This window comes from Leptosomus discolor, chromosome 19, assembly GCF_034619465.1.
Source record: "Leptosomus discolor isolate bLepDis1 chromosome 19, bLepDis1.hap2, whole genome shotgun sequence".
Lineage (NCBI taxonomy): Eukaryota > Metazoa > Chordata > Aves > Leptosomiformes > Leptosomidae > Leptosomus > Leptosomus discolor.
Genome location: NC_141409.1, coordinates 8570278 through 8582112, shown reverse-complemented (window position 1 = coordinate 8582112; position 11835 = coordinate 8570278). Strand labels below are relative to the sequence as shown.

Below are 11835 nucleotides of genomic sequence, written 5' to 3'. Positions count from 1 at the left end.
CTCTGCCGGGAGTGCCAGGCTGGGGCAGCGAGCAGCAGGCAGCGCAGGAGGGGACTCGCCACGGCATCAGGAGAGATCAGTTGGACCAAGAGCCAGGGCTGCGAGGAGCAAGAGGGGAGGGCTAGGGGCAGGAGGAAAAGCCATTTCACCACAGCCACGGTCAGGCTATGGCTCCCAGCCAGGGAGGGCACCCTGCCCGCCTGCCAGCCGGTGTACCCAGCGGCAGGGGGGTGATGGAGGAGACCAGGGCAGGCATCGGGGCAGCTTTGCTCTTACCTTCGCTCCACGCGGCTCTCGCTCTGGCAGCCCAGCACAGCCTGCCCCGCGCTCTGCCAGCACCCTGCAATGCCGGGGGGCCAGGACTCAGACGCAGCCCGACGCCTTGCTCAGGCACGACCCAGCACGTCGCAGCCCTCTGCCAGGGCTGGTGCAGAGGAGCCGCCACGGCAGACGGGCGCAGCCGCCCACCAGCTCAGCCCCGAGCGCCCACCGGCACTGCTGGGTGTGTGACTGCTGCAGGGCTGGGGCACTCGGCAGCATCCCCCACAGCCCAGCCCCAAGTCTAATTAACCCTTATTGGGCATTTGTCCTAATTATGCTGCCCTATGTTTCCTGCCAGCATGAACTTACGTGGGGATTCGGTGCCCCTCACCCTTCAGCCAAGGATATCAAAGGCTTCAGCCAACACCAGGAGATGGTGAAGGACGGTGCAACCCGGAGCTCAGGGGAAGGGATGGGGGTCCCGCTGTGGGAAGGGGTTTGGGGCTGTCCCTACAGTCCCCAGACCAGGCTGTTAATCCCAGGGCCCCACGAGGAGGTGATGCCAGCTGACCCTTGGCCGGGGAAGGCGGACGGTGGAGCCGGCCAAATCCTGTCCCGAGCAACTTTCATGCTGCCAAGTCAGCCCAATCCTGCTCCTGCCTTTGCAGGCGCGGAGGGCGCCATGCCGAGCTCCTCCAGGCTGGCCCACCCAGCACCTCCTACAGCCGGATGCGGTCACCCCGGGGTGTGCCCCAGCACCCTCGTCCTGCCAGCGCGGTGTGGGGCCAGCGTCCCCCAGGGCATGGCTTGGAGCCGGCCCCGGCGCAGGACCTGCCCTGCTGCTGCTGCTGGTTCCTCGCTTAAGAGCCAAGCGATCTGACAGCCCCGTAACCGCGATTCAGCTCCCTGAGCCTGCCCGTGCCCACAGGGCTGCCTGTGCAGGCAGCACCCAGCACCCAGGATTGTGCAACCAGCGTTTCGGGGCCCCGTGGGTGTGCTGAGCTCAGCTGCTGCCCAAAGAGGCTCAGCCCTTCCCTTCCTCACCAGGGCATTTACGGGAAGGCACTTGCGGTTCCCGAAAGAGCCCAGACCAAACATCATGGTGCACCTGCAGCTCCTGGCTGGGCAAATTTCCTGCTTTACCCCTAAAACCCATCCCTGCTGCAGCCACCAGCATCGCTGTTGTGGCTGCCAGCCTAACTAAGCACCGCTGAGACCAGGCACACTCGCTTCACGAGTGGCCCAGCAGCAGGTTGGAGGAAACTCCTCCAACTTTTGCCTGCTCGGACATGTTACACTGCCCAGGTGATGCCTGAGAGCCCTGGGGCACCTCGCCCTGGGGTCGCATCCTGCATCCCGGGAGAGGTGCGGGGCCACCAGCATTTCCAGCTCCGGAAATGGGGCTTGTGCCAAGCGCGCCTGCCCAGGAAGGGAGAGCCCCGAAGTTTTGGCATTGGGTGGTAATAAATCAGAGCAAACAAAGCTCAGCCAAGGGGAACGTAGTGGGACTTTCTCGGCTCTGATTATTATTCTGCAGCAATTTCCGTGTGAGTTGGGGCAGGGTTTGTACCAGAGCGACTCCGACTGCTCTGCTCACAGACACATTGCGCGTTGGTTTTTAAAACCAAGAAAAGAAAATGGAAGGGGAGGGGAATAAAAAGCTTGAAACTTTGGTAAGGAGAGGAACCGTCTTCTCCAGCCGGGCTGGAAGAACAGTCTCTGCTCCGACAAGTGCTGCCTGCGAGCTGGGCTCGGGCAGGCAGCAGGGGCAGGATCCCCAGGGATTCCTGCAGCAGAAGCGTGCGGGGATGGGCTGGATGGTGCTGGAGTTTGCCTCAGCATCACTCCTCCACCTCGTGGGGGTCCCATCCTGCTCCCCCCCCAGAGCAGAGCAGGGAGGGCAACGGGGTGGTGCCAGCCAAGGTCCCAGCTCCCCTCCCTGGGGGTAGCCAAGGGGACCCCTCAGGGAGATGGGACTCACTTGGAAACCACCCCCACCCCCCCAAACTGAGCTAGAAGGGGCTTGACTGCAGCCTGCACCTCCCAGCGCTGGGAAGGGGCTGGGACCTCAGTGTCCTGCTCCTGCAGGGACCAGCAAGACCTCCTCCAGCCCCCGCGAGGGGCGAGGGAGACCCGTGGGTGGGTGGAGAGGGTCCAGCCAGGGGCAAGAGGACAAGTCCCCCAAGACAAAGGTCCCCGTTTTTCCCCTGCCCCCATCCCTGCCCGTGTCCGCACTCACCCGCTCCCCGGCTGCTCTCGGCGCTCCGGTCCGGTGCCTGAAGCATCCTCCTCCTCCTCCTCCTCCTTGTCCCTTATAGCCGGGCGTGGGCAGGCGGAGCCGCCGCAGGACTGTCCCCTCCGTGGGCACCGTCCCCAGGCGAGGCCCTGCCCTCGGGGAGGGGGAAGGTTGAATTTACTTGAAACTCCATCAGGAGGAGCCTGGGTGGGCAGGAGGGGACAGGGCAGGGGGCTGTGCATGGGGCCAAAACCACCTTCCCCTCTCACACATGCCCAGGGGACCCCAGATGAGCAGCAGATCTGACCTTGGAGGGGATGGGAAACCCCTAGCCCAAAGGACAGGGCTTTTTGGGGGAATCTCAGTGTTTCAGCAGGGGTGCGGCAAGAGCAAGCTCCAGCGAGAGGGTCCAGCCTCAGCACCCTCCCCTGGGTGCACAGCCATCACCAGACCCAACCGCCCAAACCTGGGGAAGCGAGGGCGCAGGTCCTCAGGGCCAGCACCCCCCTCCCTCCTGCCAGCACCGTGGAGTAGGACTGAAACTGCTTTTTGGGAGCAGCCTCCACCCTGTGCAGAGAGGCCACATCCTGCTCTTGCTGACCGAGGGCCCAGACGCTGAGGCAGCACTGGACCTTCAGATGCTGGACATTGGCCCTTTGGCGTTGCCACATCCAGACAACCTCCCTTCTATGGTCCAAGGCCATGCAGGGAGGCGTCCCAAGCACCAAGAACTCAGGGGTGGTGCTGGGGCAGCCCCCTCCCGCATCCTGAAAGAAGCTGCTTTCTTCAGGCACGGCTGATATTTCACCACAAAACACCTTTATTTGGAACAAAACCATAAATAAATAAGTGTGCACAGAAACCAAATGGATTAAAAAAAAAAAAAAAAGAATTAACCCAAAGCTATTTCAGTTTAATAAGTGGTTAACGCCAGGGTGCCCTGTGCCCTCCCCAGGCCAGGGGATCACACCCCGTACCCCAGCAGGGCCCTTGCTGGCCGCTGTCACCCAGCTCATCCCCCCACCCCTATCTGGGGGCTGATCACGGCCAAGGCCATCCAGAGCTGTGTTTGCTCGGGGGGCACTGGTGCAAATTGTGGGGTTGCAACAAAACCTGATTGCGAGAGGCTGGCGGGACGTCTTGTGTCCCCCCGCCAGGGCCCTGCTGAGTCAAGTGAAGGCAACATGGGCAGGGGGTGCTGCGGGGCAAGGGGGTGTCCGGGGTGGAGGGGGGAGAGGAAAGGTGCAAGCTCAGCTCTTCCTGAGCCACGTGCCCCCACCGGTGCGGTGGTGAGGGACAGGAGGAGACGTGACCCCGCGTCCCCTCCTGTCCCTCGGCTGTGTCAGTAGGGGTAGGGCGAGACAGAGATGAGGAGGAGGAAGGTGCTGGGTGCTCGCTGCCCACCCGGGGCCAGCGCCTGCACCTTGAGGCGGTGGGTGCCGGGGTCCCGCAGCGGGCGCAGGGTGGAGATGATGCCTCGGCCCTGCTCGGTGCGGAGGGAAAACGGGCTGCCGGGCTCCCGCTCCAGCAGCGTGAAGACGGGGCGGTGGCGGAGGGCAGCGCCCGGGGTGAGATGCACCACGTCTCGACCGGCGGCGATGCCGAGGGGCAGGGTGAGCAGCCGGTACTGCAGCGTGGGGGGACCGGCCGAGCCACAGTCTGGGGTGCAGCGACCGACACAGACCCTGCACGAGAACCGGGGAGGGGACACGGGATGGAGCGGAGTGTCAGGAGCAGCCAGGACACCTGGGTCCCCAGTGCCATGAGGAGCGCAGGACAGGCACCCCCAGCCCCACAGCACGACTCACCCAGGGCTGGAGCCTCTCCGGTACCCGGCTGGACACGACGCATCCACGCACTGGGCACCTCCACGGGTGTTGAAGCACATCTGGCTTGAGCCACACTGGATCGTGCCCTCTGCGCACTCGTCCGTGTCTGTGGGCAGAGAGGGGACAGGTCTGAGGGTGCTGGGGTGCCTATGTGCCCCAGGCTGAGATGAGGATTCAGATCTCAGCTCCCAAACCTCCCCACCCCCCGCCTGGAGTCTCAGACACTGGGGCAGCAAGACGAAAGCACCCAGGGCTGCTGAGCCTGGGAACAATCCTCCCCTGGAGCGAGAATCTTGCAGCCCCAAAGGGGTGACATCCAGTGTACTGTGGGGACTGGGTTCACAGCCCAAAGGACGTAGGCGCCCCACCAGGGCAGGGCCCCTGGCCCGCTGGCACTGACCGTGGCAGGTCTTCCCGTTGGACAGCAGCCGGTAACCGGTGGGGCAGAGGCAGCGGTAGCTGCCTGGGCTGTTCCTGCACTTGTGCTGGCACTGCTTCAGCATCTGGCACTCGTCAAGGTCTGCAGGGCGAAAGGGGTGAAGGCAAGCGGGGAAATGTCGGTCCCCTCCGGTGCCCTTAGGCTCTCACCTCCCCTTCCCAGCACAGCCAAGCCCAGGGAGACCCCAACCTCACAAACAGGGGTGCAAACAGCATGGGAGACAGATCAGCAATGGGCACAGGAGCTGCCTTTTGGGCACCAAGTGGCCTCCAAAACCTCCCTGCAAAGCTCTTCCCCGATGCATGCTCACCAGTGCAGGTGCCGTTCCTCTTGACAAACCCCATGGGGCAGGGGGGGTCCCAGGCATCCAGCCCCGCAGCCTTCGCCACGCGGCGGAGGGAGAGCTGAGTGTAGAAGGATCGTCCCCGTGGGTGGCTGCTTGGCCCCAGCCAGCGCAGGCGGGGGTCTCTGAGGATGCTGCCTGTTGTGCCCCCTCCATCTGCCCCTGCTGCACCACACTTCCCGCCGGGCAGCAGGGTCCTGCCGGGGGGGCACCGGCACTCGTAGGAGCCCCGCAGGTTGCGGCACTCAAAGGCACAAGGTGGAGGAAACCGCAGACACTCGTTTATATCTGGTGGAGGAAAGAGATGGGGGGGTTGCAGCTGGACAGGGAATCTGAGGCTGGGGAGCAACCGTGGCCCTGTACCCAAGGACGTGTCCCCTGAGACCCCAGCTCATACCCAAGCATGGCCAGCCAGCACCCAGCGAGTGGTAGCCGAGAGGGCAGGCGCAGCGATAGGTCCCTGCAGCGTTCTGGCACAGCTGGTTGTAGCGGCAGGCGTGGGACCCCTCGGCGCATTCGTCGATATCTGCGGAGCAGAGACCGGGAGGGGGTCAGGGAGGTGGCACCACACAGCAGGTGCCCCTCACCATCCTCGTGCCCCGCCTCGGGAAGGGTCCATACCAACGCAGTACAGCTGCCCAGGGCCCAGGGTGAACCCCACTGGGCACTGGTCTCCATCGGCCCCTGGGAATGAAGCAGAGATGATGAGAAGGGACATGTCACTGCAGGGACGCGGCCTTTGCGCCCTCACAGCCACCCAGGACCAACGAGGGATCCCAACATCTCCATCCCCATCCCTGGGAACGCCCTTGTTACCCGCATCAAGCGAGGCGTGGAGCTGGAAGCGGAGCTCCTCTGAGGCCGGCTCGTAGGAGGCTTTGATGCCACTGGCCCGGACGTTCTGCACCCGGGGGGGCTGCAGACCCGCAGGAGGGTCGTACACGATGGTGTGATTGCAGTGGGCACGGATGATGTGCCCATCCCGCAGGAAGCTCTGCACCGAGCCCCCCGAGAGCCGCCCTGTGCCTGTCTGCACGTAGCGCTCGCGGAAGTCCTGGGGAGACACAGGGAGGGGGGTTAGGCCGTGGAACCCCCCCAGGCTCCCAGGACAAGAGTTGTGGCCCCACAGGGAGGATGGGCAGCGCCAGCACCTGCAGCAGCACCGCGGCTTCGCCGACGCTCTCCGGCACGGAGCCGCTGATCACGCTGTCGAGCAGCAGAGCGCCAGCAGCATCAGCGCCCTGGGCAAGGTGGGTGACCCGCAGGAGCTCCCCTGCCGGCAGGGGAGCAGTGAGCAGCAGCCCATTGCACCCCCAAATGCAGTTCCATCTCCAGCTGTGAAGCTCAGCCCAGCAGCAGGCTGAGTTCCCAGGGATGGTGCATGGCAGGGATGGAGGCTGAGCCAGGCAGGATCAGGCACTGCAGCCCCCAACACTCCTGGGGCTCCTGGCAACCCTTACCTGTGGCAAACTCCAGCTGTGTCTCGTGCCGAAAGGTGCCCCGGGTGAGCAGGAACCCGCTCCGGGCCTCCCCGCCGGCATGCACCAAGGACCAGTAAACCGGGGCAATGATGGCAACCAGCACCCGCATCAGTGGCCCTGGGGGTGAGAAAGATACCACCACGGAGCCAGCACCCTCTTAAGGGGGCACCCAGCCCTCCCCAACCACCCCGGCCCTCCTCACCTATGGGGCACAACACAGAGGTGGCATGCAGCTTTTGGGGGAACATCTTTCCCAGAAGCTTTTCACCTGATACAGACCAAAATCCTCCCTGGGGTGAGGGCGGGGGTGACCACCTACCTACAGCGGGTGGGATGCCACCGATGCTGCTCTGGATGGTGGCAATGCCAGAGCGTGGGTCATCCAGCATGCTGGCATCAAGGGTAGTGACACCAAGCTCATGGGCGTTGATGACACCAACCAGGCTGCCCCGCACCCGGCGCGGCTCCCCTGTGGCAAAAGGGACAAGGGCAGCGGCGTTGGGGCTGCTCTCCCATGGGAAAGTGGGGCGGGTTCCCGTCTCCCTTCTCGATAATTTATGTGTCAAGAAAATCTGATTTTCTGGAGGTGAAGACAACCAGAGCAAGGCAGGCAGTGTCTCTGCCTGGCTGCAAGCAGAGCCCCCAAAGACCCCGTGGGTCCAGCCAACATGGTGCTGTGCCAACAGAGGATGCTACGAGCACGGCCATGTGCCTTGCACACACCAATATGCACCAACACCCACCCCCCCACCCCCCCGAACCCTGCTCCGTATCAACCCCCGCAGTCCTGGCCACAGCCCCAAGCATTTATTTGCTTCTCCTCCTGTAGCAGAGCACCAGCACCACGCAGGGGGCACGCAGGGCACCCAGCCCTTCCTCCGCGCTGCCGGCCTGCCTGGCCCTCTGCTCCCCGAGGGGCAGCGGGAGAGGATGTGCCTGTGCATTTAGCAGAGCCCCTGGGAAAAGGGAATTTAATCACGGGCAGCAAATGCAGGAAGGCTGGGGAGAGGCGAGCAGGGGTGCGGGCTGGCATGGGGCGGCTGCTCGGGTTTGTCTGGGCTCAGACCTTCAGATGAGCAGTGGGGGAGACAGGAGAGAGCAAACCAGGGTAAGAATCAAGGGGTTTAAAGCAAGCAAGGAAAGGCAATATCCCTCCAAACCACCGTGTAGGAGTTCTTACCCCAGGGTGTAATGGCCTTGCAAGGCAGCCCCAGCCCCCCGAGCCACCCGGGAGCCCCCAACCCGTGGGGCAGACACCCACCTTGGACAGCCAGGGCGGCATGGGCGGCAGCGGAGCCCAGGGCGTTGCGAGCGAGGCAGGAGTAGCTGCCGGTGTCACGGGGGCTGATGGCGGGCAGGAGCAGCGTGGCGTTGGGCAGGACGCGGGCATGGGGACCCTCGTGCAGCGGCTCCCCGTCCCGCCGCCACTCCACGGAGGGGGTGGGCTCCCCCGACACGGTACAGTGCAGCAGCACCCGCTGCCCGGCGTGCGCTGCCACCACTGCCGGCGTCACCGCCACCACGGGGGCACCTGGGCAGGGAGAGGGGTGCGGGCAGTGCCACAGCATCCCAGCAGTACTGGAGCCATTCCCCAGGGGTCAGGGGTGGTCTGGGGGGGGGCTGAGGGGTGACACGATTTGCAGTCCCTCGAAAGGAGGGTGCAAAGGGGGGGACACGACACACAGCACTTACTCTGCAGGGCCAGCGTGACAACCTTCCCTGCCGTGCCCGCATCATTCTCCGCCACACACCGGTAGCGCCCCGTGTCGGTGCTCTAGCAGTACCAGCAGCATTAGCACAGCGCTTGGTTTGCCATGAAACGTCCCCGAAATGTGCTGACACCCCCCAGGCCCCACTCACCTCCACGGAGCGGATGGCCAGGGAGCCGTTCGGCAGCTGATGCAGGCGCCCACCCGCCACCACCAGCACCCCGTCCTTGCTCCAGCGGATGAGGGGCGCAGGGTGGCCTCGGGCATCACAGTCAAGGAGGGCATCGCCCCCAGGGCGCTCCACCTGGTAGGTGCTGGGGTCCCCTTGTATGATGGGTGCCTCTGGGAAAGGAAGAAGGGTGGCAGAGGAGGGGGGCTGGCCGGGCAACCCGGTTTCCCTGCTAGCACCTACCTCTGACAGAGACAAAGGCGGTGGCCCTGATGGCACCAGCGCTGTTCTCGGCGTGGCAGACATAGGTCCCACTGTCAGCAAGGGTGGCTGCCTCCCGCTGCAGGGTGCTCCGGCCGCTCTGCCCCAACACGCCATCTGTGGGGTGCAAACCCCCCAAAAAGTATGATTGGGGACCAGCTGGTTATAACGCTGCCCAGATAAATATACCAACACATTGGGGACCTCCCAAAGGTGGAACGGGGATTGGGATTGCACCAGGATCCTGTCCTCCCCGGAGGCTCAGCATCCTCCACCCCCTGCCCAGGCACAGGGCTGCCCACGCACCAGTGATGAGCTGCCCGTTGGCCGTCCAGGAGACACGGGGCTGGGGGCTGCCCGTGGCGGCACACACCAGCTCCAGCCTCTCCCCCTGGCTCAGGGTGACGTCTCCGGGCAGGCGGGTGAAGGTGGGCAGGGTGTGGATGGAGAGGGAGAGCCGGCGGACAGCCCTCCCAGCCAAGTTCACCGCGGTGCAGGAATAGCTCCCAGCGTCTCTTTCCTGCATGGGGAAGGCAGGGTGAGAGGGGGTCAGCCTGGGTCTGGGGTCCAGCTGCAGCCCTGGCTCGCTGGGCTGTGGCTCTAATGGCTGTTGTGCACCCAAAAAGTCACAGCTTGGCCACAGCTACTTTTTCCCGCCCACGTTAGCAAACCCACACTGCCCTGACCCACCATCCTGTTGCAAAAGGCTGCACAGAGCTCTCCCTCTGCCAAATATTTTTAAAAGCAACCAAGGACATGACAGGGCACAGAACCACCCAGGCTTTCTCTTCAGCAGCAAAAGACGCTTGTTTCTCAGCAATCTCACCTTGCAGCTAACTCAGTTACAGGAGGGGACAGGGCTCACCTGGACATCCCGGAGCAACAGCTCCCCAGAGGGCAGGATGGTGGCCTTTCCCCCGCCACCCCGCACCGGGGCTCCCTCCCGGCTCCAGGACACGCGAGGCTCGGGGACACCGTGGGCAGTGCAGGGCAGCAGCACCTCCAGCCCCTCCAGCACAGCCAGCTCTGCCGGGCCAGCCGCGATGATGGGGGGCACTGGATGGGGCAAGAGGGCAGGGACTTGCTCGCACCTCGACAGTCACATTTCACTGCGAGGTGCTGAGGAAGGAGCCGAGCAGAGGAGGGGATGAGCACTGGGACCCCGGTCGCTGCCTTACCTTGCACGATCAGCCTGGTCCTCCCTGCAGCGGTGCCCGAGGGATTGCGAGCCACGCACAGGTAGGTGCCCGTGTCCCCCGGGGAGGCTCGGAGGAGGCGCAGCTGCCCGTTGGGGAGCACCTTCAGCCCAGGCCCTGCGAGGATGGGCAGGGATGAAGGGCAGAATGGGACAGCGCAGCCACGCCGGGGTGCGGATGGATGGTGAGCAGGGACAGCTTCCCCTGCAGAAGCGCCCCTTCCTGGGGAGCCTCTGGGGAACGGCTCCAGCGGCTGCTGCACCCACCTTAGACGGCAGCCAGGAGCCAGGAGGACCCATACACAGTGCCACCCACCAGCCTGCTGGGATGCCTGCGGCCCCTGGGCACCCAAATCTCCCACCAAGCCAAGGCAGGCAGGCAGCGCGGGCTCTGCCAGCCTCCAGCGGGCTCCCACTCACCACCGGCTATGCTGGCACCGTCCTTCTGCCAGGTGACCTCTGGCTGGGGGACGCCTGTTGCCTCGCAGGACAGCACCGCGCTGGTGTTGACCATCACCATCACCATGCCGGGCAGGGGCTTCAAGGCAGGGGGCTCTGCAAGCAGCAGGGAAGTGTTGCCCACCAAGGATCACCCCAAGGTGGGCCGAGGAACAGGGAGGGGGACCCCCAGGAGCCATGCATACCGTGCACCACGAGCCGGAGGTGTTTTCGGGCTGTGCCAGCAGCGCTCCTCGCCGTGCAAGTGTAGCGGCCGGCATGTGCCGGCAGCGCCTGCCGGATCTCCAGGGCCCCTGGGAAGACAGCAGGCAGAGAGGAGGCAGCAGGAGGGCTGGCAAGGACCCCCCGCCCCACCAGGGCTGCACTGTCCTGTGCCCGTACCTGTGGGCAGGACGCGGTAGCCCCCTCCTCGGCTGCCCAGCTGAGCCCCCTCCTTGCTCCATGACACTGTGGGTGGGGGCACACCGGAGGCATAGCAGGTGAGGACAGCAGGGGACAGCCGGGTGACAACCACGTCCATAAGGTCGTCAGCAATGGTGGGGGGCACTGGAGAGGGGAGGGAGGTGAACAGGGCTGCGTAGCAAATGCTGAAGGGGATTCCATCCCCACACACGTGGGCACAGGTATTTTTATTTCCATTCTTGCCCACCGCCATGCCCAGTCCTCAAGAGGGGACCCAGCCCCGCAGGGGGGCTGGAGCACACCCACATCACACCCAAGGTGGTGACAGACCCTGGGAAAGCCACTCTCAGCAAGACTCACAGCTCCTGGGATCTCACCGTAGACGGACACAAGGAAGACCTTGCGTGCCTCTCCGGCGGCATTGGTGGCGATGCACTCGAACTGCCCCTCATCCCGGGGACCGGGGCTGGCGAGGAGCAGCGACCCTGAGGACTGCAAGCTGCGTGGGCAGAGCATGGATCAGGGTCAGCCCCTGTCCCACGGGGAGCAGCTAGAGAGGGAAAACCCCACCCTACAGCAGGACCCTTCAGTGGGCAAGGTGGCCGGTGCTGCGGGTACCTGTAGGTGCCGGGCAGGAGGTGTGGGTGCAGGGGGCGGCCATCCTTCTCCCACCTGATGTGGGGCTCGGGGGATCCCCAGGCATCGCAGCCCAGCATGGCCTGCTGCTGCGCCAGCAGGGTGAGGTTGGAGGGCCCAGGGGCGATGGTGGGAGGGACTGAGGAAGGGCATGGCAGTGATGAGCAGAGGACAGCAGCACATCATTGTACTGAGAAAAGCAGCCCAGCAGCTGCAGGATGGGTGGCAGGGGGGTGAGCCCAGGAGGGACCCATCTGGCTCTTCCACTTACCCAGTACGTGGAGGTCCAGGCCTCGCCAGTCAGAGCCAGCGGGGCTGGATGCCATGCAGAGGTAATGGCCCGAATCCTGGACCTGAACGGAGTCGATTTGGAGGGAGCCGCCTGGCAGGAGCTGCAGCCTGGGGAGGGAGAGCA

The 11835-nt window shown here is 64.6% G+C and overlaps 1 protein-coding gene across 1 annotated transcript in view; it reads right to left on the bottom strand.

The window, feature by feature from the left end:
- Window positions 1-3839: 3839 nt before the first annotated feature.
- HMCN2 (hemicentin 2) overlaps window positions 3840-11835 on the bottom strand; it is a 37016-nt gene continuing 29020 nt past the window's right edge. Inside the window, exons 61-82 of the mRNA XM_086475940.1 lie at window positions 11692-11819; window positions 11403-11559; window positions 11162-11283; window positions 10764-10928; window positions 10568-10675; window positions 10344-10478; window positions 9907-10041; window positions 9594-9784; window positions 9035-9248; window positions 8711-8845; window positions 8450-8640; window positions 8282-8363; window positions 7851-8120; window positions 6909-7058; window positions 6569-6706; window positions 6260-6381; window positions 5925-6162; window positions 5506-5634; window positions 5076-5396; window positions 4727-4846; window positions 4306-4432; window positions 3840-4182 (exon numbers count right to left, since the gene is read on the bottom strand). Of these exons, the coding sequence (XP_086332066.1) occupies window positions 3840-4182; window positions 4306-4432; window positions 4727-4846; window positions 5076-5396; window positions 5506-5634; window positions 5925-6162; window positions 6260-6381; window positions 6569-6706; window positions 6909-7058; window positions 7851-8120; window positions 8282-8363; window positions 8450-8640; window positions 8711-8845; window positions 9035-9248; window positions 9594-9784; window positions 9907-10041; window positions 10344-10478; window positions 10568-10675; window positions 10764-10928; window positions 11162-11283; window positions 11403-11559; window positions 11692-11819 (3721 nt within the window). The remainder of the gene's footprint in view (window positions 4183-4305; window positions 4433-4726; window positions 4847-5075; window positions 5397-5505; window positions 5635-5924; window positions 6163-6259; window positions 6382-6568; window positions 6707-6908; window positions 7059-7850; window positions 8121-8281; window positions 8364-8449; window positions 8641-8710; window positions 8846-9034; window positions 9249-9593; window positions 9785-9906; window positions 10042-10343; window positions 10479-10567; window positions 10676-10763; window positions 10929-11161; window positions 11284-11402; window positions 11560-11691; window positions 11820-11835) is intronic.